This window comes from Anomalospiza imberbis, chromosome 2, assembly GCF_031753505.1.
Source record: "Anomalospiza imberbis isolate Cuckoo-Finch-1a 21T00152 chromosome 2, ASM3175350v1, whole genome shotgun sequence".
Lineage (NCBI taxonomy): Eukaryota > Metazoa > Chordata > Aves > Passeriformes > Viduidae > Anomalospiza > Anomalospiza imberbis.
The window spans coordinates 18,991,630-19,016,582 of record NC_089682.1 but is presented as its reverse complement, the minus strand read 5'-3'; the positions used below and the strand labels follow the sequence as shown (position 1 = coordinate 19,016,582).

The window sequence follows — 24,953 nt, the reverse complement described above, 5'->3', positions numbered from 1 at the left end:
AATGTGTGCCTTACGTAGGCCCTCCGACTGGTAAAGGCAGCTGCCTGCCTCATCATCCCCTGCACAGCTGAATTCAAACATTGGAGTGGTGCTCTGAGCTCATCAGCATGAGTTCATTCCTTCCTGCAGGACCATTGTCCCTCTGATCATGGCACAGTGGAGGGGTGTGAAAGTTTGAATGGAGCAGGTGATCATGCGAGCAGCATGTTGAGTCTTTATTTGCTGTTTATGGCCTTCGTTGATAGCATGAAGTAAGTCTTCTCTATAAATAGCTTGGGATGGAGGTAATTTTCTTTCCTGAAATCAGGTAATTTGTCCATGATTTCACTTTTTTGGCACAGAAACATATACTGCACTGCTTAGCATACTTGTACCAAAGCTGAGCTTTCAGAGGTTAGTGCAAAATTAGGAAGGACAACGTACTGCATCCAGCCTTGTTGCCTTCTGATCCAAGCACATAATGTACTTACAAAATATTAACATGCAAAACCCCCCAAACACTACTTTTTTTAAAGAGTTCTATTGAATGTAGGACTGCACTTTACCATATTTAGTAAACACTGTCCATGTTGTTTTGTGCCAACAGCATCATTCGTAGGATACAATTATACAAGACAATCTTTATTAATGAATTAAGATTTATATGATAGATCTCCCTCTTTGTAGACTCATCTGCTTTGAAGTTTCTTCTCATCAATCATTAGCATATATATACCTACTGAAGAATTCTCTTTTTTATCTTTTAGAGGACATGTCTTTCTGGCTAAAAAACACAGCTATTTAATTTCTCTAGTTTCAGTTTTTATAGTACAGTCTCCCATCCAATTTAATATTTATCAGTAGTAATAACTGACTGCCAGGGTATTTTCAACATTAATTCCGGGTGTCTGTGCACTGGAAAGTCCTGCATTCAGAATTACTAAGCAGACTATGCAGGCAGACACTTTGGCTGTAACTTGTTTGCTCATTTATATACAGAAGAATGGAGATGAATTGCTAATTTTGCTGCAGAGAGTTGTCTGCTTTGAATCCCAAATGCTCCATATTTTATAACTCCAGGAGCCTGGTCAAACTATTATAGCAGTCTTCCAACTGATAGAAGGGATTAATTATTCCAAGCTTCTTTTTTTTTTTTTTCCTCTCCCTGCCCCTGCAACTTTCACTAAAAGAGAATCTGAATTGTTATTTAGGGAGCAAATTAAATACTTCCACTATAACTGATTTAAATTTCTCCTAAGGATTACACTTCAAGTGTAGTCTTGACTGAAGGTCCGTAAAGGAAAGCATAAACAAATGCAAAGGAAGACACACTGCAGCAGAGGATCTGGATATTTTCTGGAGATTTTTTTCCAGACAGACTGTGCCATATTGTTTCAGTCTAAGGGATTGATTTGACCCTAACAGCACATAAATGCAGGTTTATTCCCAGCTGTTCGATATGGAAGCTGCATTGCAGCCTCAAGTTTACAAGAGCTATGCAAAACTCAGATGAAAATCCAGTCTTCTATTTGCCCTTAGTTACAGCTACAAGGAGATCTAAGAGGAAGAGACAGGTTTTGTTCTTGTAGAAAACATTCAGTTCATGCTCATGTTTTATTTCATCTGGCAATGTGTACACAGCTTCAGGGTTGGATTAGTGATGGCTTTTCCTCTAAGGATCTAAGCTCCACTATAGAAGATTTCCCAAGCGGCATTGTCACTGAAACTGGGAAAATAGGATACTGGTGTCCATACTCTGTGATCCCTACAAAGTGGCTTTAACTGGGCTTGTGTGTGCTGGAGTAATTATACCCCTTTAAAACAGAAGTTGCTTTGGTCTCATTACTGTAGGTTACCAGTGCCTCACCTGGATTTTACAGGGTAATAATGTCCTTTCAGTATGGCCAGAAGAAGAACAGGGAATGCAGGCTGATGGAGTAGACTGAGGATGGCAGTGCAGAGTTTGACGGATGGTGAGATGATAATGTTGCCAAGGCTTCCTAATGTTTTTCTATTTCCCACAAAGACTTTTGTCTCGCCTGGGCTGAGTTTTACCTAGATGTTACCATATGTCAGGCTGCCTCTGGATTCAGGGAGGAATGAAATACTGATTGATGTTTGAGCTAATCTGTAAGAAAGCATCCTGGTAGGAAAAAAAACAAGTTGGGTTTCTTTTTCGGTCTCTGGAAGGAAGCTGGAAGTAAGATATGGAAGTTATGGAGGCTTCTAGACAGTTTTCCTTGTAATTTTTCCTGCACTGATAATGTCACAGGTATAACATCGAGTGTTCCCAGCAGTCCAGAAGTTTGACTGTGAATTTTGTGTTGGCAGTAGCAACTCTTTTCCCACACTATATACACTTAAGAGGAATAGAGAAGTTGCTGATGAGTGGCTTGTCCTCTGATGTCATCTCTACCAACTCTCCTTCCCATTTCTCCTTCTGTTTCATGGTTCAACTATGAAAAAAGTCACCCTGGACTTGGTGTGTTCATGTTCCTTGGGCTTTTTTTCCTCTCCCATCTTCACACTTTAAAGAATGTGTATGTGGCCTGGCGTTTAGCTGGATTTTGGCTGCTGGTTTTTTTTCCCCCAAGATTGTGCTAGTGAGGATGGGATTCTTCTTTCATACCTGAGTATTCTAAATTGTTGCCATGCATCTACCTATTTTCTAAAGAAAAAAAATTCAGGTTTATTTTAAAAGTGGTTTAATTTTCCTATCCTTCTGTCTTAGGAGACCAGAAGAAGAGAAGTTTAATTGAAGTGGTGTAACAGAAAGATTTGTTGCAAAACATTTTCTATTTTTTCTGTAGCTGCAAGTTTTTTTCTGGTTTGTTTTGTTGTTTTTTTTTTTAAAGCTTAATGTGTTTGGATCAGGCCGTAACTGGGAGGTAGAAATACAGGACCTACGACTGGCAAAAGAGTAATCTATATAACTCTACAGAATATGGATGCAGAAGTTTAAATGAGACTTCTTTGAAACACATTATTTTGTTCCTACTATTTCATTTATAGCAAAACTATAATGGACAGACATAAGATCCCCTGAATTGCTCATGCTTTACTTGATCTCATTCTTTACACAATAGAAAATAAGTAACTGTGTTCTACAAGGATATGAATTTGATTTAAAATGTTAAAACTTTTCCAAATCTATTCCTTATGTTTATGTACATAAGTAGTAGAGTAGTTGATTTTGACAGAACAGTGAGTAGGTTAATTATCCATCGCTGAAGAAGACTTGCTGTTTTCTCTTGCCAGATCTTTTAATTATTATAGAAAATATAAAATTTGCTTTGTTTTTATTCCAGTTGTTTTAAATCAATTGTGAATATGTATGACTCGTGTTTCAAAACAGAATTCAGAGAGTAATTTAATTTCCTGATATGACAGATTTTTTTCTGTCCTAGCTCCAAATCTGAATTATGTAGTTTTTGAAGTTAAACTTGTCAGAAATCAGTAAAACTTCTCTAATTAATCTTTCTGAGTTCTTGATTTGGGAAAAAACAATTTGATTTGCATACTTTTTAAAATAAAAATTCTATATTATTATATTATGAAAGTGTGTTCCATTTATAGACTAGACTCTCTGTGATTTGAAAAATATAATGTTGGTTGTTGAGTAATTAATGATGGGAAGGGCTGTTTTGCTTTTGAGGAATTTGTGCTTCCTACATAGACTGGCTTCTTATTCTATTAAGAATTGGTCTACTAAATGTCCAGAAATTTATTTGCTAGTTTCACTTTTAGCCTGTGATGTGACCAAGATGTGCATAATTCCTTGATCTGTCAGCAAAGATATTGTATGTAGAAGAGAATCATAGAATCATTAAATTTGGAGAAGATCTCAAAGATCATCAAGTCCAACAATTAACCCAGCACTGCCAAGTTCACCACTAAACCATGTCCCCACTTTTACACATCTTTTAAATACCTCCGGAGTTGGTTCCCTGGGCAGCCTATTCCAATCCTTGACAAACCTTTTGCTTAAGAAATTTTTCAAATATCCAATCTAAATCTCATCTGACACAACTTGATGCCATTTCCTCTTGTTCTACTGCTTGTTACTTGGAAGAGACCAATCCCCAAGTGATTAAAACCTCCTTTCAGGTGGTTGTAGGGAATGACAAGGTCTCCTCTGAGCCTTCTCCAGACTAAACACTCCCAGCTCCCTCAGCCATTCTTCATAAGGCTTGTGTTCCAGACGCTTGATGAGTTCCACTAACCTTCTCTGAACTCAGACAGTTTGGTTTGGCTTGGCTTCACATTCCTTGGTGGAAATGCTCTTTTACTTTTATGGCAGGCATTTAAAACCAAAGTTCGCTAAAATGAGGCCACAGTATATTTTCTAAGGAGTTGAGGTTTTACTGGTATAATTAGTCAGATGTTTCCCTCCTTTTTTTTTTTTTTTTTTCTTCTTCCCATGTGCTGTGCCATGCCACTTAAATTCTACCCTATGTTTTAAAGGCCAATGATGCTCTTTGAAAATTAAGGGGCTTTGGGCCAGGAAGCGTTCTCTAATCAGAAAAACACTGTTTTATGAGATGCCCTATGGAGTGGAAGTAATTTACATAGTAAATTTGGAACTTCATCACTGGAATGTTTCCTACAAAATTAATTTATCCTCATGGTATGGACTAAACTTAATGGGGGATAGTATTGGTCTAAATTTAGCTACAGACAGATAATCAGATCACATCAAGAATGATGTTTAAATAAGTGTGTACTTCAGCACTTATTTTAGTTTTGTGGTGATTTTGCTAAAAAAAAAAAAAGAAAACAAAGCCAAAAAACCAAAGCCCTTGGTTTTGTATGGCTGACAACTATCACTCTTTCCATGTAGTCCTGAACCCAGATCAGCCCAATCCTAAGCAGACCTACACTTACAAGATAAAGTGATTTACATTTACTGCCAATGGCTCAGATCTATCCTTGTTCTTAGGTTTCATAAGATAAGTAGGAAATTAATATATTTCAGAATGTTAGTTATGGCTTATTTTCTTCAAGTTTGGCCTGTTTTGTTAGTCTGACCTGTCTATGTACAAAAAGAGACATGACAGTTTCCAGGCTGAAAATGTGCACTACAGGTGTGCAGTATTAATGACCAAAATTTCATTTTAGTTGTATTTGTTTTTTTAAAAGTCCAAGTCTTTAAAGTTATTGTTTCATCATTGTATTTAATGTCAGATTTGCACTAGTGTTGTTTTTCCTTAAAAAACCCCAACATTCCAAAGTGTTTTATGTACTTTCTCGGTTATGAAACGTTGAAGGCCTTTAATTAAGTTTTTCATGAGATGGGGCTTTGCAGAGTTTGTCAGCTTTAGATGTCAGAGGAGAGTGACATGTCTGTGGCTTAAACAGAAAGCAAACCATCTGTAGAATTGTTCTGAACTCCAAAGTGCGGATTGTTCTAGTTTGGAATTAACTGCTTGCCTTACTAAGAGATTTCACTGTTTACAGAGAATTGGGTCTCCTTGAGATACACAGGGAGATCTGATGTGTTGATCAGCCTGGTTGCAACTTCCATCATAATTTATTTTTTTGTGTCAAGGTTACTGTACATGACACTTTTGTTTGACCTTTTTCTTCACCTGTAAGTAAGGGTTTTCTAACCGAATAGGCTTCCCTAGAGCAGCTGTCACTCTAGTTTAACTCCAATGCATCTTTTTTGAAATGTTGTATATTAGTTTTTAACTCCTTCACCTCTTGAGGAAGCTTGCTGGCAGTTACAAATTGAAGGGGGTAATGATTCTTGTGCATTGTTACCATACATAGTGTCTTTAACAATATTTATGTAGATACTATCAAACACAATGGATTGGCAGTTGGTCAGCTTCTCTCATAGGTAAGTAGGTAAATAGAAATTACCTGCAGGCTTTAGCAAAAGCTTCTTTGATATAATGAAGCTGCAGTATGATCTGCAGCACTCCTATTTCTAAGATATATAAAATATCCTGTGGTTACTAGAAGTGTTCTCACTTAGAAAGGTTAGCTGCTTACTTTGGAATGAAAAAGTAAGTCCAGAAAAATAATTTGGAAAAAAATCCAAAGATCAAGCACACCTGATTTTTTTCTCCTTTCAAAATCCTATGCTTAATTTTTGCACGACAGCTCTATCTGTCAGCCTCACATCCCATCAGTGCAATCTGTCATTCTAGCTTATTTCAATTAAGTTCTCTTTTTCATTTTGCATTCGCTGAAGAGTCATAATGGCATGCTCCCAAATCAGCAGTCAAGAAGAGTAATCCTCTCTATTTGTATTTGTTAAAAGAAAGGAGAAAGAGATGGTTTCTTTGTTTCCTCTCTGTCCTGAAGGCCTTCTCCAGAATTACAGAACTAGAAGAATTGTTTTGAAGACTAACTGTGAAGACTTTGTTGCAGATCATGAAGGCTTGATTTTGGGACTTTCACAAGTTGTTATGAAAATCTTTTAGATTCATTCTATTCCCCTTGGTTGCTTGCAAATCCCTTTCTGTCTGGTAGCTGGAGAATTAAAGGTTTTTCTTGCAGTCATTGTATCAGTGTGGGAGTTGGACATCTTTATAAAAGCAATTTCCTAATCTTTCCTGTGCTGGAATTTTCAGTGAAGAGAATTCATACCCAGCATGGGAAACTGGAGACAGCTTGTTGTACTGATGTACAGATTGCTCCTCTGTGTTACCCTGAACTTGAACAAACTCAATGTTTCTAACTGGGTTGCTGTGTTGCCCTTTCCTGAAGTGAACATACAGAAGCAGGTGCAGCCTGCTTCTGAGTGCAGAGAGCTGTACTGACCAGGGTGATATAAACTCAGGGTTTATATCCCTGAGTATTTAAATACTTGGTTGTCGATATACTAAGCAGCTGCAATATTCAGTACCCACTGCTTATCAACTAACCCATTTGCTGGTGTTTCACCTGTTTTAACACTGCCAGCTGATGCTTGATTTCCCCTGAGAAAGGTTGCACTATGCCCAAGAGGCAATTGGTGGAATGCTGGGTCGACATGGTGTCATCAGAAGGACAAGTTTTGGTTCAGGAGCCCTCCACTGTAACTAAAAAGGAAGAAGATGAGTAGATAATTCGGAACCCTTTCTGTGACCTGCTCATCCATTCAGTCGCTGAAGGAATGAGGAAGATTAAGTTCAAAGGATTAACAAATGGGTTTTGCTTCTGCTGTAATTGCTTATCTCCATATGCTCATAACAGTACTGAGTTCCAAAGAGTTATGCAGGTACAGAACTGTTAAGGCAGGGGCTTCAGTGTTTCAGCTGTTTGTTCATGCTAAGCCCAGCTCTACCAGGGGGTTACAACGGGCACGTTAAATCTGCATTCTGTCTTCTTACCCCGTCATCAGGTTACCCACACTTAGTGTTTACAGAGAGTGACATATGATGGAGCAAGCTTCCAGCATTGCACCAGACTAGATTTTTTTAGTTAGTAGCTTTCCTAATCTAATCAGCACCTTAAAAGCAATTTCCATGCTGCTTCTCCTCCCTTGTTCTTTTTATAACATTTCAGTTGGACAAACTGTCCATGTTGAGTTGGAGATGGCAGCTCCTTTTTCTTGCCGGATGGGAAATGCTGGCAGCCCTTAGCACAGGTCTCTGCTGTTTGTTGCAGACTTGGGCCAGGCAGGGCTAAGAGATTGCTCTTGATGGGGCTAGTGTGAAATCTCTAAAGCAGGATGAATAGGAGTTGTTTGTTCTATTTTCCAGAGGACACTTTCAGCCCAAATGGATTTATTGCGTATTTGCAGGTTGGATTTTTTTTCCCCTTTTCTATGTCTGTACTTGCAACAGGGTTTATTGATGCATGTGGAGAGGATAATGAAAAGCTACATTTCAGATCATTTTAAGGGCCTTAAAGTAGTTCACTGTCCTAAACAGAGTAACTCAGAACACTTTAAGAAAAATGCTTTATGTCAGGATAAAACCTAGATGTACTTCAAATCCTAACTTTTGTAAGAAGTTCCTGCTGTGGAGGAAAGCCAGTAATTCTGATTTCTAGCAGAAGCATCTTGCACAGTTTCCTTCTTGAAGGCACTGAGCCAGGCAGGTAGCCAAACACCCAGCCCATGCTGCATATGCAAGACTTGACCTGTAAAAGGGCTCCTTTCAGGAAGGAAATACCAGTGACATTGTGGCATCATAAATCTCTTTTCCAGGAAAAGGCAAGGACCAATTGGTGGCCAAACCAGCCAATGTTAGCCATTTGCTATTTATGCTGTCTTGCTCTGTCCCACATTTTGGATTACCCTGTGTCTGCACAGCTCCAGCCCAGGACTTGCCATGGAATTTCTTGTGGGAGGCAGTTCATCCATAGTTTCATGCATGCAGTCTTGTACATATGAGTATTTTGTGAGCTTCCTTTGGCTATGAAATCCTGCTCAAGAATCGGCCCCTGAATCTCTGTTCAATGACAGACTTTGAAACCAAGAGTATTTCTGCTGAACCTGGTGTCACCCAAGTAGAAAAAGTTTGCTGGGGGCAAACTGAAACTGAGTGCAGAAGTGCCACTCAGCAGTGTGTAGGAGCATAACTGAGCATAGGAGCATAGGGGTGGACTGTCCGTATGCATTACGTGCCGCATATGCATGGCTGCAGTTCAGACTTACTTGTCATTGGCACACCCATGTTGGCTGTGTATTTTGGGCAGAGAGTCAGACAGAGGCTGGCATCATGCTCAACTTCCAGAGGAGGCAATTCCATCATTTGGGTGGCCCTTTCTCCACCAATTTTCACTGAAATGTTTCTGTTCAATTTCTGCTATTTGGTATGTGCCTGTAAAGTCCCGTCCCAATACAAGAGACAGGAAATCCAATGTTCATCATGAACAGAGCTTTTGAAATATTTGTGGCTATCCTGAGAGAAGAATAGTATTAAAGGATAATTTCTCTAGCAATCTGTAGATACAATACTCAAAGCAAGCAACTGCTAGTTGGCAGTTGGGGCTTGACACTTATTACTATGTCTTTGTGGGGTTTAACTATAGAAGTTGTTTTTTTTTTCTTCCCAATATATGGCATTCCTATATAGAATAAGGCATAATGCAGAAGTATTCACATTTTACACATGTAATAATATGAGTCCTAATTGTCATAGTGAATTATATTTTCAGTGTGTTTTCCCAGTGCCTGACTAAAGTTGAGTATAAATCCTTTTAGCCCTCTGAATTTGCATTCATGTCAGTTTTATTCAGTGCAATTTTGATTCACTTTGCATTGCTTTAGATTGCAGATCATGCCCAACAGTGGAAGAGTGGATTTTGAATTTTTTTTACGTGTCAGATTTCCCTGTATCCAATTTTATCAAAAAAGCTGTCACCAGCTTCTTCTGAAACCAGCAAACTTTTTTCTTTCTAATTACATTTATACCATATGTTCATCCAGATGGCATATGCCAAACATTTTCTAGGGTGTTATAAAATGACCTGACTTTGGAGGATTTAACTGTTCAAGAAGCTTAAAAAAAAAAAAAATTGACACTGGGGCAAGAAAAAGTAGTCCTAGAAAGAAAGAAACAAAAACATCTGATAAATAGCCCCAGTTGGATTTTGTGGCTGTGATACTGAATTCTTGATATATACAGCTGCACAAAAACCAGTGAAAATACAGAGAATGTTTTCTTGAAGTGTTAAAAGTTGACTCCTTTTTTAAACACCAAAAATAAAATTTTTGTCTGTTGAATATGTCTAAAAAAATTTTAGAGCTTTGAGCGATTCTCTGGTTTCCTGCAAAATGGAGCAAAAATGAGTTTGTCAAGACACCAGATTCTCTGTAGGAGCAGCAGTTTTACTGAGCAATGTAATAACTACTTGTGCACTTTTTTCTTGAATTATCATTTTCAAGTAAAAGGCAGTTGATGCATGATTTTGACACTTGTGTCCTAGTTCTTAATAATTCTTGGGGGATTTCTTAGAGAAAATAAATTAACTTGGGATATACTGAGAGGTTCCAGGAAGAAAGGAAGGAAGGAAATTATTTTTCATACTTAGCTACTAGTTAAGCTAAATTAATGAAGATCAGTTTTTCATTTTCTGGAGTATTTGCATATTTCTTTGTCTCTATGACAGTTCTCTTTTAACTGTCATTGTTATTTTGGTAGTCTTTCCAGATTATCAAGCAGGAAAATATAGAATACCCTCATGATGTTATCAGTTTCCAAAAATCTGTCTCAAGCCATTTTACTTAGTGCTAAATTTTGAGTGCAGACCGCAAGACTCTGAGTATTACAGAGTTCACAGAGTATGAAGAGGCAGTTTTGGGGCAGGATGGGCAGAGACTCATGGCAGGGGCTCGGATAATTGTAAATGAAAGTTTGTTCAGTGTCCTTAACTTGTACAGATCTTGTTGAAAATCACAACTACAATCAACAAAGCCGATCCTCCACCTCCTCCAAATTAATGAGACAGGATTTTAACAGTGCTCAACAATTTGAAGTGATTTTGTTATGTATGAATTAAACCTTTGGTAAGAAGTCCTTATCTCCATCCTCCTTGCCCACTTCCACTCATTGGTCTGTGAGTGATTTGACATTTCCACAGACTGTTCTTTGTTATTGACTAAGTTTACACCTGCTGTGTCTCAAGTGAAAAAGAGTCTATTTGTACGTAAATCAATCTGTACAGCAGAAATACTGTAACTATTTAAAAGCTAAGGATTAAACACCTCAAAATTGCAAGCTGGTGTTAACCTGTGAAGTAATTGAAACAAACTGTAATGGGGGAATATGCAATGAGACACCTGAAAGCGACAGGTCTCCACTCTGTCCAAATATGATGCAACAGCTAATTGTTTACAGTTGTTTTAGAGTTTGTGGGTGTGCAGTTGTATTCAACTTAGTTTGAGGTATCACTTTTTCTGCTTTCTTTTTGGAAGTCTTTGCAGAATGGAGCTAAAGTTGTTCTGGTGCATTTGTTACTTATTTCTAAAGTAATGTTTATCATACCAGGATCGCTGGGTTCACACCGTAGTTTTCAGTTTCTTAGAAGAGTTAGAGCTCTAAGCATTTCTCTGTGGAAATGAAAACTCCATTTTTTGTCAAAAAGAAACCTTCTGACATGTCAGGGAATGACATATCAAAATGCAAAGGCTAAAAAAGCATTGTACTCAGATACTTTGCTTTTAATTACTAGTAAGCATTATTAAACCAAGCTCTCAACTGCAGTCTTTGTTTATATATTTCTTGGATTATTCAGCCTCTGTTTTAAATAAGGACAGTGCTAGGAAGCTTTCCATGGAAAATATTACCAAGTTAATAATTTTGAAGCTAATTATGTGAAGATTCAAAGTGTCAGTCTTAAACCACACTTCTGACTAAGCCAAGCATGAATTTGGATATGCAAATGTTATATTAGGCTCCTCATAATGTCCTGGGCTACTGAATGTGTTTGCAGGTGCTAGCTGCCATGATGCAGCTGATCAGTGCTCCCCAAGGTGTTTTTCTTTCCCAATTTTCTTCCTCCTTTGCTCACTGTAGGCCCCTTTGCGGGTAAGTGTGCACATGAATTTTATGCCACCCTGCAGCATCTCTGTTCTGCTTTGTGTGTTGGTGCATGCACACTCAGTTGCCTTCTCTCTCATTTCCCCTGCTACCTTCTATATTGACTAGAGCAGTTGCCACAGAGAATTTTTGAGATTAAGTGCTTATGAATGCACTTCTGCTATGATTTTCCATAGCTGGTAGTTTATCTCTCAGAAGAGTCTGGTATATAAAATATCTGTTCAAGAAATTCTCTAAGACTTATTCTCCTTCATATGGCAGCAGTTTCCCACTGCTGACAACATGAGTGCATCAGAGAATATGGCCTTTTGTAAAGCAGGGACTAATATCAGCTGTTGAAAATAGGAGGAAATAAGTGTCTCTCTTTGAAAAGGCAATCTAAAGGCAGCTTGAGTTTGGGTACGTGGAAAGAACAGTTCATATTTAAAATATCAGGCTTTTTCTTTTTCTCCCATTTTTCCTTGAGAAAAGTAAATCTTTAGGTATGATGTAATAGCTGTATCTAAATGTATCTAAATACATGTTTTAGGGTGTTTGAAGCATATAGCAAGTTTGTAATGTTGCAGTTATTCTTCTAAGATCTTGCACAGTGTGATAAGATCTTAGTAAGTAAGTAAGGGATGTTCTGGGTAGGGTTCCCCAAAGTGGCTTTTTTGAGTCCAAGCTTATTAGATTCTGGTTTGGAACTCGTAGCATAGTTATTCTGCAGAAGTTAATATTTTTCATAGCTGAGAGGGAGATCAAATACTTCTAATTAATGCAAAATTCAAATTAGTCTTGAACTGTGTGGTATCACAACTGGCATCTCAGTAATGAACTTACCACAGGAGGAAGCGGGTTTGTCAATGTACCCTCACAAAAAGCTTTGAGCATTCATCTAATCTCTTCTGGGATCATACTTACACATCTTGCTACTCTCTTGAAATACACCCCAACGTACTGAATGGCACAAGAATATCTGATGCAGCAAGCTGTGGAAGCGTGAGCTGCAGAGTCTTTTTACTTGATGTATTTCAAGGTGGATAACCTTAAAAATCAATAGTGTCTGCTGCGCCACTCAGAATCATGATGGACTGCTCCTCGCTGATCCTCTTGCTTAGGCTTTGAATAACTGGTGCTGTGCTGCTGCAAATCCTCAGCACCAGCCAAGGCAAGGGCTGGAGCATCCAGAAGCAGGGCTGCTCTTTTAAGCAAATCTCTGTCTGCTCTTAGAATGTGAAGTGCTGCTGTTTGTTAGGGGGTTTTGGGGCTGTTTTGAGGTTTTTCCTTTTTAAAACAGATTGCAAAGGTTCTAGAAGACAGAGTAAGTACAATGACAGGAAAGTAGTTTTCAAAGGCTCAAGTAGTATTTTCACATTGCTTGTAAATATGGTGTTTTCTCTTTGGGACAGAAGGCGCTTTCTTTTTGGGCTTGTAGAGCCCCAGTTACAAAAATGGAAACAGCTATTAGGAAAAAATTATTAAATAGATTATCTTTGTGGAAAGTTAACTTTTTGGGGCTATCATCTAAGAGAGGTGAAAAATGCTGTTTTGTCTTCTCTACCAAAACAAAGTTCTCAAGTTGAAATAGATCGTTTTTTAGACCAGTGACACCTCAAATATTGTCTCATTAGAAAGAAAAAAAATGTTTGAATATCTAGAAACACAAACCATAAATAGAAATTTATGGAGAAGAGGTGCCTGGGAGTTCTTGAAGATAGATTTCTTAACGGGTCTGCATATAATTATCTGGGTTTTCTAACAGTTCATTGGAAAACCAAAATAGAATGCTATCTAAAATAAACTGACAAAAGCTGGAGAAACAGGAGGAAGAGGAGGAAGAGAATGAAGTATCAGATGTGATGCTCTAGCTAGTAAAAAAACAATTACTTTCTTTGCTGACCCCACCTTACCTATATATTAAGAGAGCACAGAGATATTCTGTTGCTCTCTTATTTTTGTAAGGAAGTAGCTTCTGCTGCTTCTGATCATATGCATAAAAAGACAGCATGTTACTCTTAGGCAGACTGAATCTAGTCATAGGGATAGAAAGCTTCTTTGAAGAAAAGCCCTAGAAAAATCCAGTAACAGAAATAGACTCCCACTGAGAGTTTACTGAGATTTTGCTGCTCTTCTGTGTGTCAGTAATGAAGCAGACCATGGAGAGAAAGTAAACTGATGTCATGCCCAAGGTGTATGTGTTGGGGAAAGATCAGAGAAGTTTTTGCTTGTCATTGATGCTGAAAATAGATCTCTGAATGATACCTTTCTCCTTATGGACTGCCAGTTTGGAGTTCTTCAGGGAGTTGTACTCACAGATGGAAAAGGGACAGGTGGTGAGAACAACAATGCTGGTTGCACGGTATGTCCCTTTACCCTCCCGTTATAACATGTTATATGTAAAATTATCAAATACTTGACTTTCATAATGTTAATTACTTATGAGGACACCAATGGATGATACTGCCTAGTGCTGTAGGGATATCTGCCTCTCTGATGTGCATTTCAGAATTCTTAGGCTGGGCACATGTTGTTACCTTTCTCAGAGCCTGTGCCCTCTCTGCAGGTGGGGTTGGGACTTGGCTTCCTCCATTTGTCTACTGCATATATTTACCATGAGCTAGAGTCAGTTCAGTGCTCGCACACGTACAGTCTCTTGAAGGTAAAAAAGAACTAACTCTTGATCAGGCAACTTAAAACAAATATTATCTGAGATCTGTCAGATAAATCTCTCTCTGCAATAGGTTGATGCCATGAGCTGAAATCTGTCTTAGTACTGTGCTGACCAGATAGTGCTTGTTGCCTGCAGTGGTAGTTTGGTTTCCTGAAGCACATGAGTTCAATGAATGGTGTTTGGGGTATGACAGTCGAGTGGTCAGTTTGTCTGTCTGACTGGCACTGGGAATTGGTAGCTGTGATTCAGTGTGGACTCCGGGCATTGGGTGAAAAATGCAAAGTATGTTTTGGTTCTGACTGTGTACAGCATCAGCCGCCTTTCAGTGTTTATTAATGTTAATTTAAAATCTTTATGCTTTTAAACTGTTACCTATTTCATGGATATATGATGTTGGATAGCTTTCATCCTTTCTATTTTCTGCTTGAAAACTCAAGATCTTTCCCTCCAGCCACAAGAATTTTTTCTTCTAGGTACAATAAATAGGCTTTGTCATAACACGTAGAAGAAAGTAAAGTATTTTAGTAATTCCACATAAATATATTTTATTGATATCTTCTTTGTTTATTTGTGCCCTAGAACATTTTTATGTGATTTCACATAGTTTATCCAAATAGCAAATATTGAGCTGTTATGGGTGCCTTAGGAAAGGAGACGATTCAGCTCAGAAACTTGCTTAACATGCTAGATCCCCAAATTAAAATGTGTGTCCTCTTTTTAAAAAGGCTGGCAGACTCTAATTGTTGTGTTTTATATTATGAGTAGGCCACTACTATTATTTTTCCCTTCCAAAAATTGAAGGATGAAGAATTCAAGCACAGATGACAAAGGCTTTATTATCAGGTTGTTTTTCTTTCATATATAGGATATGATTAAATGTGTGCTGTCAAAAAGAGGCCTCTTTAAGCCTGATAATATCGATTACTATTTGAGACCTGCCAGCAGCATTATTACTTAATGCATAAGAAAATCTAATAGAAAATTATTAAGTTGGTGTTTTAGTTCCTCTAGTGAGAACGTTTCAGATATTCATCTCATATCGTTGCACAAATTGCTTGGCTCAGGTAGATGCCACAAAATCATGTTTTAATGATTTTTTTCCTTTTTCCATCTTTTATTTTTTTTCACAGTCACATGACACAATCAGCCACATTTGAAGACCCTCGAATAGAGAGCTGCCAAATAACCCCTCCAGCCCCTCGGAAAGTGGAAATGAGGAGGGATCCTGTGCTAGGATTTGGGTTTGTGGCTGGTAGTGAAAAGCCAGTTGTTGTACGCTCAGTAACACCAGGTATGTTTTCCCCACCTGACCCCAGAAAAAAACTTTGATTTAGCCTACTAAGATGAAATGCAGCTACAAATTTGACAACTGTTGAAATATTCAGACAGGCAAAGTAATCACAAATATGATTTTTAGCCTTGTCTTACGCAGTGGTTTCCTTCCTCACACTCATTTTTGAACATTACATAAATTTATTGGCAAAAAGCCAGTTTGGAGTTATTGCTTAGAGCCATTACTATTGTTTGCCTGAAAAAAGTTAACCCATTTCATTCAAGGAAAGAAAGTCTTCTCCCTGGTATCTTTATATTGCTTTGCTGTCACCTTCATTACCATTGAATCAGCATTTTCAAGAGGTATGTTGAATTCTCAGATAAAATCTTGCATATTTTTCATTCTCATAATCATCTTCCCAAAGAAAGGTAGGTTTCTAAAAACAATATATCTTTTTGAAAAAGAGGATGCTATTGCTGGCTTTTGTTTTCTTTAATGAAGGCATCTGTACAACTATATGGTTAAAAGCTGGGTCAAAAGATATCCCTAAACATCTTACCTGCGGTGAAAATTAGTGAGTTTTTTGATCTTTTTGAAGTTATAAGACACCAGACCAGGGATAATCCATTTCCCAAATAGCAGGCTCCTGCTCTCTATGCTTAAAAGTTCAGTTGTTATGTAAAATTGCAGCCAAGGGCAGGGATTTGACTTTGCTCTTGTTCGATAAGTTCTCTAGAACACCCACAGAGAGCAGAGGAGAGGCAAAATCGACTTTATGAAGTTCTGATGTCATTTACCAACGTGTGTGCATTGATTATGTTTGCATTGCTTTCACGTGAAGTGAGCAGTATAACTAATATTTGAACTAGATCCAGATAGCTCGTTTCTTTCAGCCTGGCATTATTAATGTAGTTTTATGTTAAAATTTGAAAAATGTGTTTACTATGTTCTGTTCCAAGTGAATAGGAGGAAATATGAGCTCAGGACAACATTCTCCTACATGGATTTGTATCCATTTATGTGGGATATGGAAGTGGAGTAAAGTTTTCAAAGCAAACAGAGGAAAAGATCAGCATTAGCTCAGTTGTTGAATGAATTGGTTTTGATGCTTAAATTTTCTTTTAAGACTTTATCTTCATAGTGGTAATATTATTTGGTTTTTTATGTATCATCATTGCAGACTGTAAAGACAAAGACTACAGAGGATATATCTTTACACTAGGAACGGTGATGTCACATCATCTTCTGGGCATGTAATTGTGCTGAGAAACAAAGTAATATGTGCATTTTATAAAATACAATGCACTCAATGTACATTTCAGCAGTGCCAGAATCCAAACCACATAGACATATACATGACTGATTGTCTATTCAGACTAATGCTAAATATTCATGTCTAACTGAAAGTAGCAATGCTTTTGGATGTGCTCATGTTCATCAAGTGGTAGGAATCCAGCAGAAAAGATATTCAAGCAGCTGGGGTATAAAAACTTTCTGTCTTCAATTGAAGAAAACAGGTTTGTTTTGCCTAGAACAGAAAAGTCATAGGAGAGACCTGTGAATGACATTCAAATGTGTAAGTGATGTTTCATAGGAAAGAGGAATAAGATGTTCTCTGGTGTTACTTTGCCTGGGACAGGAAACAATGTATTGCAACCAGGAAGATCTGGTATATTTACCATGGAAAAAGACTTCCTGTTCTTAACTGTGGTTAAAGAGGATAATTTGTTCACAAGAAAAGAAATCCTTCTCAGGGTGGTCTTACAAAATATCAGACAAACATTGATCAAGAATGATTGAAATATGGTTGATCACACCTTAAAGGCTGCATTAGTCCAGGGCTTATGGGTCCTTTTGGCCCTTCAGAAAACTGAGCCCTTCGTTTAGATGGTTAGATACAGGTTTAGAACTTGAGGAACTTCAGTAGAAGCTGCTAAACCACTAGCTTGCAAGATTTTCCTGTGAGGGAGTACTGGTAACATCAGAAATAGTTAAAGTAATAGCTAAAGAAAAAACACACCTGTAGTATATGAACAACAACAGTGTCTGTGTGTTTACAATGGTCTGCTAACCTGTGCTCTTTTTTTTTCTTTCTTCATTTGTCTGCAGGCGGCCCCTCTGAAGGAAAACTTATACCAGGGGATCAGATCATAATGATTAATGATGAGCCAGTCAGCACTGCTCCAAGGGAGAGAGTCATCGACCTTGTCAGGTAGTTGATGTCCTGTCACTTAAACTACAAACCCAGTGACTTATTGCCTTGTGCAGTCATTCAGTAGTACAGCAAGTCTTGCCTTCTCATGGGTGAGAAAAGAGAAAATAATTTTGCTTTAGTTATAGTGAAGAATGAATAATTATTTTAGTATTGAAATGAAGTGTCCTCTTAAAATGTCATTTGAGTAGCTGAAAAATATAAAAACATCCAGGAGTAGCTCCAAAGTACTTGGGTATCAAAAGAGGAATAGTATTCTCCTGGTATTTATTTTTGGTATGGATTATTGAAAAGATGATTCCTGAAGCATGGAAGCTCCACTCACTGTTCCATTACTGTTCATTTTTCAAATGAAGAAAGTTAAGTCAGGTTTTTTTTTTATATGGAGAATAAAGAAAATGTGGTAGGGTGATTTTTGAGAGTGAATGAATGCATGTAAATATACAGAGAAGCTCAAAAAGTGTCTAGGTGGGATGCAGCTACATGAAAGAAGCAGGCAGGAAAGAGAAAAAGGCAGAAAACCAGACAAAAAAAGTGGCCGGAAAGGACAAATGTCAGTATTTGTAATGGGATATAGGAAGAACAGTGACAAATGCTAAGGATATAGAAAAAGATGTATTGCAATTCATATAATAAATTTTGCTTTTGGAGTAACGAGAAATATAAGTGCATTGCACAGAAAAATGGCAAGTAAGTAAAAAAATAAACTTAAGAATGAATAATTTAAATTCCAGTAGTCTGGTTGCTGTACACCAGTTTTTGTTTCTGTATTCTCCTTCCCATTGGTGTAAACTCTGAATTGGTGGGTCTTGTTGATTCCTGAGAGATGCTCAGGTTTTAATGGTACAGGTACCTCTCCTCAAAACTTACAGCTATCAGTGTTTTCACTGTTCCCTGTGTAATTTTGAAAAGTCACATTTGTTTACAGAAATTTGTCCAGGAAGTGCCACAGCAGTTGTACTCCTCCTGCAAATAGCTGCTCATTTGCTGGGGATTTAGCTGAAAGAAAACTTCCAAAGATGGTGCAGAAATGGTATAAAAATGCCAGCAATGCTGACAGCCTTCATCTGTGTTAGGTGGGATTAAACAAAATCTATTTTCAGATTTTTTTCAAAAAAGTGTTAACCTGCAAGTCAACTAACAAACAAAATTTGCTATGAGCTTCTTGTGATGAGTAGACTTCTTGTGATGAAAGAACTATCCTGCTTCTAATAAAGTTCTGTCTTTTGCTCTGTGTTGACTACTGGTATAAGCCTCAAAGATGGGTCTTATACTAATTTTTGAGGTCTTTGTTTCTCAATAAAGCAGTAATAATGTCTTCTTCATTCTTTCTCTGATTCTTTGATATTAAGCAAAGTGAAGATCTCTATCTCATTTTCTGCTTCTAGCAATATATAGTAATAACAGAAAAGAAAATAGACTGATTAGAACTGAGACAAACTGAATTTATTGTATATTTAATTCTCTGTCTGCCTTCATATGAGAAACTCATTTAGAATGTCACCCTTCCCAATTGCATTGACTACATAAGTAATGTCAAATTAAGTGTTTCATTCCAAGGAAAGCTTTAGGTGATGTTTTTTCTTACACTGTACTTCTAGCTCTGCTCTCAAAACCTGTCTGCTGTTGGGATTTTAGCAGAGACTCATTCTTTGATGAAGTTTGGAGTGAAATATATTGGGGTTGTATGTTACAGTTTTTGAAAATAAGAGCTTTCTTTTCATGCCAGTGGGCATGCCTGGAATGATTAGACACTGTCAATGTGCAGTCGTGACACGACAGCATCAGCAATTCTTTACATCAATGAAATACTGAATCTCTTCTGTATAATTGAAGGTTTTCATATGGCTTAGATACATCTGCAACTCTTCAATGCATCTGCATTTTTCAATGTGCATGGGAGAAGTTTTGAATCTTGCTTTCCTGCAGGTAGCAGCATCTCAGTGGTCAGCAGTGAGGGTGTTTTAAATGTGTAGGTTATGCACTGGGCATAATCAAAAAAACATAGAAGAACTGAGAGGAGATTTCTGGAGGTCTTCCAGTCTAACCTCTTGCTCCGGGCCAGGTAATGTCAAAGTTAGATGTGGCTGCTCAGCACTTGCGTAACCAAGTCTTTGATATTTCCAAATATTGCAACTCACAACCACACTGTGTAGGTGCTTCAGCTCTTAACCAGTGGCCTTTCAAAAAGACATGAGCCAACTTCTTTATCAGCCTTAGATGCATCCCATATAGGCCCATGGACTTGTGAGTGCCACTTTTACCTAAGCAATCCCTAATTCAGCCTTTGTCTGCCTCTGTTCCCTAAACTCTGTTACTGAGCTCAGGGACCCGGGTGGCAGACCTTACCGCTAAAGGCCAAAGCCAAGAAAGCATCAAACATATGAGCTTGTTCAGTATCCTTCATCAGGTTACCCATTCAATTTAGCAGTAAGTTTGTATTTCCCTTGGCTTTCACTGCTTTTTTAGTTGTAGAGACCCTTCTTGTTATCCTTCATCTACCCTGGGTAAGTTTCAGTGCCAACTGAGATTTGCAAGCCCCATCACTTCCTGGCCAGGTACAGCTTCTCTGTTTCTCCTGGGTAACCTGTCTCCATTTCCATCTCATCTCTTTCCATTTTGCACTGGGTCTTGTTCAGGCTTTCTCTGTGGAGCCACACTGGTGTCCTGCTTTGCATGCCTACTTCCTTGCAGATTGGAATAGACCATTCTGGCACCTGGAGGAGGCTCTCTGTGAAGATCACCCAGCTCTACTGAGCTCTGGCCTTTCAGAACTGCATCCCAAAAGACCCTGCTTGCCAGTACCCTGAACAAGCTGCACTCTGATTTTAGACTAGACTCCTCTTCCTTTTGTTCTTCAGGGTCTTAAACTGTACTATCTTGTGGTCACTGCTACACATTAATGAGAAATTGATATTCCACCACTATTTTTTTTCCTGTGGTCTCTTTTTGATTTGGTATAACAAGGTATATTTTATATTAATGTTAAATTTGGTGGCTATTTTTATGCAGCTTTCCCTCAAAGCTTTTTGTAAAGTCAACAAACAATTTGTCATTATAACTGCAGAGAGTGTGGAAAAAATTAATCTACTTTCAAAATACTGATATAAAGATCATAACATGTCAAATAGAAAAAAACCCAAATTGCATAAGAAAAGAAAAAGGTAGATTTCACAACCAGGTGAGCATCAAACTTCACCAGGATTAGGAAAGCCCAAAACTTCCAAGCAAAGTATACATAAATGTTAGATGTTAAGTCAATCTTGAATGTTAAACTGAGTTTTTAATGAAACACAATATTTAATTGTTTTCCAATAAAAAAATTTCAGAACATTAACTTATGAAAAGAGCTATGAGCTTGAAGGAAAAGAAAAATGGAAAAGGCAATTTCTGCTTTCTTAAAAAAGTCTAACTTAAAAAAAAATTCAAAACATCCAGCAAAAAGCGTAACTGAAAAATGTGAATTAATTTTTTTTTGTTAGGAAAAAACATATCCCTAACCAATAAATTAGCTTTATTTCTAAATTTCCCACAAAATAAATCAGAGTAATTTCTTTTAGATAATTTTATTTTCTTCAGCCCTTTTCCTATCAGCTCCAAATTCATTGTCTGTTACTCCTACAGGATTAGAAATAGATATACTGTTTTTTCAAGAAATTCCCTTTTGTATAATGGTTTTACTATAGGAAAACTCAAAAAATTAAATGCAATGCATAAGTTAGAAATTTTCCTATTGGCTTTTTATTGCATTGTAGTATTTTAATTATGTATGGACTTTTTAAACATTCATTACTGAAAATAATCTTCCTTAAGTAGAAAACTGTTAGAGCCTCTTCTGCTGACTCCAGGAGATACCGAGCAGGAACCTGGTGAGAGATTTTGGTTTGTTTTTTAAGAACTGAGGGACACTCTTGTATCCTAGGAAGTCTCAGGTCTGGAGATTATCAGGTACATTGATTATAAATATCCCCTGTAGGTCATTCTGATCCACTGAATTCTTTTGGCTCTGCTTTACTGGCAACACTTAATTAGTGTTCAAGTCATCCTTTGAAAGCCAGGGTGGCAGAAATATGAATCAAGTTTGGTTTGCAGACAAAATCCATTTGGACTCATTATTTCTGGGTGCTGTTCAATGGCTTTTGCACCATATGTGATCTTCTGAACTATTTCCAGCACAAACTCAGAAGTCATGTTTATGGTTTCCTTTGCAAAGAGAGGTCAGTTTTATGAAAGTCACTTGAGGCTGTGGTCAAGATGAATTCCATTCAAGACAGACAGTTACAGAACTTTAAAAAAGAGGAAGAAACAAGATCACTTTTCTAGATGTAAGCTTCAAGTCAAGGCAAGTAGCAAGCGAACAGAATACAAAGGATGTATCTGAAGTGCAGCAAGTTCAAAATTTATCAGGAGCTATTTATGTTGGGTTTATTTTGCTGCTGATACAGATTCTGTGTAAACTTTTCACACATACTTAACAATAAGTACTTTGAGATAACATTAATGTCATGGCACAATGGAGCAATATTTTCCTTATATGAAGGGGAGCAACAATGCAACACTGACATATTAGAAGGTATATTAAGGTACAGCATCAATTAATTGGTTGCTCAGAAGTTCATATATCTCACTATCATTGGTTAATGTTACATTTGTACCTGTTTAAGAATCAGCTTAACCAACCCTTTTTTTGAAACAAAGAAAAACATCTAACAAGTAATTTTCCTTATTAGCTGTTCATAGGAAACTCCTATAACATGAATTACTTGTTTTTCTTAGTTTACATCAAGTAGGCATTAGTCTACAAGGATCCCGACTTATGTAAACTTTTTATTTAGCAAGTTATTTTACTGAAAATTATAAGTGACACACAAGTGTACTCCATACTCCATAAGCCATACTGTGAGTAGTGGCATGGTAGTGGTACTTTGTTCACACTTTAATTAAAATAGTTATCCAGGCAGCCATCCAGGAGAAATTGGCATCTGAAGAGGGTAATCCATCTGAAATACTTGTTTTGGAAAAACTAGCCTGTTGCAGAAAGCTTAATTATAAACTGACTAAAGAAGAACAGAAAAGTATTTTTAAGTAGAAACCTGACTTCTAGGTTGCTAAATTAGGCTAGATTAGTCCATTCCTTGCAACTGTAACAGCAGTAAATGAGTATGTGATATCCTCTGGAATTCCACTAAAAGACTAAAATTGCAAAAGCAAGAAATGAAAATGGTGAAATTCATTAAGAACTTTTATTCTTGTTGGCTCTATTTTCTATTTAAAAGAAATTACTCAAAAACCTCTCTGATATAACTCTTCCTTTGGCAAGTTAATGTCACAGCAAGTTTTCACCAAGAGGATCTAGAGGATTCTTTCAATTCTGCAGTAGAATTTAGGGTTTAATTGTGTATTGCCTTAAGACTGGAGAGAAGGAACCCTCCAGGATTTTAGGCTGCATGTTGCATTTTAAGGGCTAACATGAATTTAATCAATATTGACCTTCCTCACCATCACTGTGAAATGAATGAGGATTCTGTCACTCCTATTTGACTGTGTATATCAGGGAACCACCTTCCCTACTCTGTATCCTCAGAGCTAAATGCAAGCGTAAAAGGGAGCTCAGTAACAGGGCCTTTCATCATCATCATCTCACAGCAGCTGAAAATGTCACTTTTCAAATGTTTCTGGATGTAGATGAGACAGTTTTTTATACTGGATGAAGTAATTTTGGTGGATTTACTATTAAAGATATTCTTTCTTCATCAGCATCGTAGAGAAAAAAATGAAGCATATTAAGCTATTAGCTGTGATACTACTTAGCAACCATGAACTTTGAAAACTGCTTTTTCTGAAAAACCAGTCATGCAGACATTTTAATTTGAAGGTACTCCATTATACTCCCAGTTCAGTATATAAATCCGGAGGCTGTACCCACTTTGTGTCAGGCCCTGATTGATGAATTGCTAGTGTTTTGCGTTTTAAACACATAATGGTGAACAAAGGGACAAAATGTTGGACCAAGTGATCAGTAAGAGTTTTACAAGTGCCATCAAAGGAGATAAGCTTTCTGCCAGGGCATTTAATTAGCTACATTTGATCAGCTAGCCCATGCACGGAGCTCAGAGTCAGGATATTAGAAGTCAGTTCTGCACCTGGCTCTCGACGGCCACGGGATGGAGGCTGGCCGGCTCGCTGTCCCGCTGGTGGCCGCGGGCAGACATGCGCGTGGCCGCCCCCAAGTCTCTGCCCAGACTGTCGCGGGTGGCGGTGATTGCTGCGGCGTGGGTAGCACAGCAGAGGCACAGGGCACGAGGAAGACGAGGCAGAGGAATAAGGGAGGGACACTTGTCTGAGTCTCCAAAGGTTTAATGTCAAAGTCAGGGCAGAGCAAGTGACAAATCTGAACCTGAAGGGGCTACTTTTATAGGGATGGGGAAACACGGGGAGGACACAACCTTTGACCAATAGCAGGGCATTAGGGGAGGGGTGCAGGGTAAGGGCTCCCCAATAGAAGCCAACACAGGGAGGGAGCAAGCCCCACAACCCAATTCTGCTTCGAGGAAGGGATGAAAGGCAGGGAACACTCCAGAACCAAAGGAGTGTGCTATCTTTGACAGACAGGGGTGAGACAAGGGAACAAGGGAGGTGTACAGGTGGATTGACATGTGGATTGACATACATTTTGGTGGGGAAAACTGTGGTAAACAACTCAGGACTGAACCATTAGGGAAGCCAAATGGGGTACCTAGACTGAACCACTATGAACTTATAACAAGGAATATTAAAACCTACTACAGAAGAACAAACTGTACAATAACAGACTGCCACACAGTTCCTCTCTGTCTTGAGGGGTGTTGTTAGATATGTATCTTCTATCTTTTGAGGTGTTTCTGCAACGTAATACAGAGATAACTGGATCATACCTCAAATTAGCTCTGAATCTGTGAGAGCACACGTTTAATATTATCTCATTTATCTTCTTTTCTTGGCTGTTGTGGTGCTTCTTGTTCTTGAGTTAATATATTGAAGGCTAATTCCGGTTCCTCCAGATTTTAATTACTAATCTGCAATAACATTTCAGAAATGCCTGCCCACCTTTTCAAAGGCCTGTAAGAGCTGAAAGCTGTAGAGAGATATTACTTGTTATTGTTAAAATCAATGCCAACTATGGAGGTTGTTCTCTTTTAAATCCATCGTACCTCTCAAAGCATGGAGCTTCATATTCTTGCTTATTCTTAGCAGAAAGTTGACTGACATGGTTTAGAAAGGTTTGGCCTTGATAGTTCAGATGTTCCGAATGCTGAGATCTTAATTTGTTGTATAAACTTAATTTTCTTTTTGTGTTAACCATGCTGAATGGCCCTC

At 37.9% G+C, this 24,953-nt stretch overlaps 1 protein-coding gene across 7 annotated transcripts in view; it reads left to right on the top strand.

The window, feature by feature from the left end:
- The window catches only part of FRMPD4 (FERM and PDZ domain containing 4), a 297,516-nt gene that overhangs the window by 215,421 nt on the left and 57,142 nt on the right, over positions 1 to 24,953 (top strand). For 6 of the 7 annotated variants that reach the window (XM_068180064.1, XM_068180066.1, XM_068180063.1 and 3 more), the window contains 2 exons: positions 15,243 to 15,403; positions 17,495 to 17,597. In XM_068180064.1, coding sequence (XP_068036165.1) covers positions 15,243 to 15,403; positions 17,495 to 17,597 — 264 coding nt within the window. The remainder of the gene's footprint in view (positions 1 to 15,242; positions 15,404 to 17,494; positions 17,598 to 24,953) is intronic. The other variant, XM_068180069.1, reaches the window with a different exon arrangement.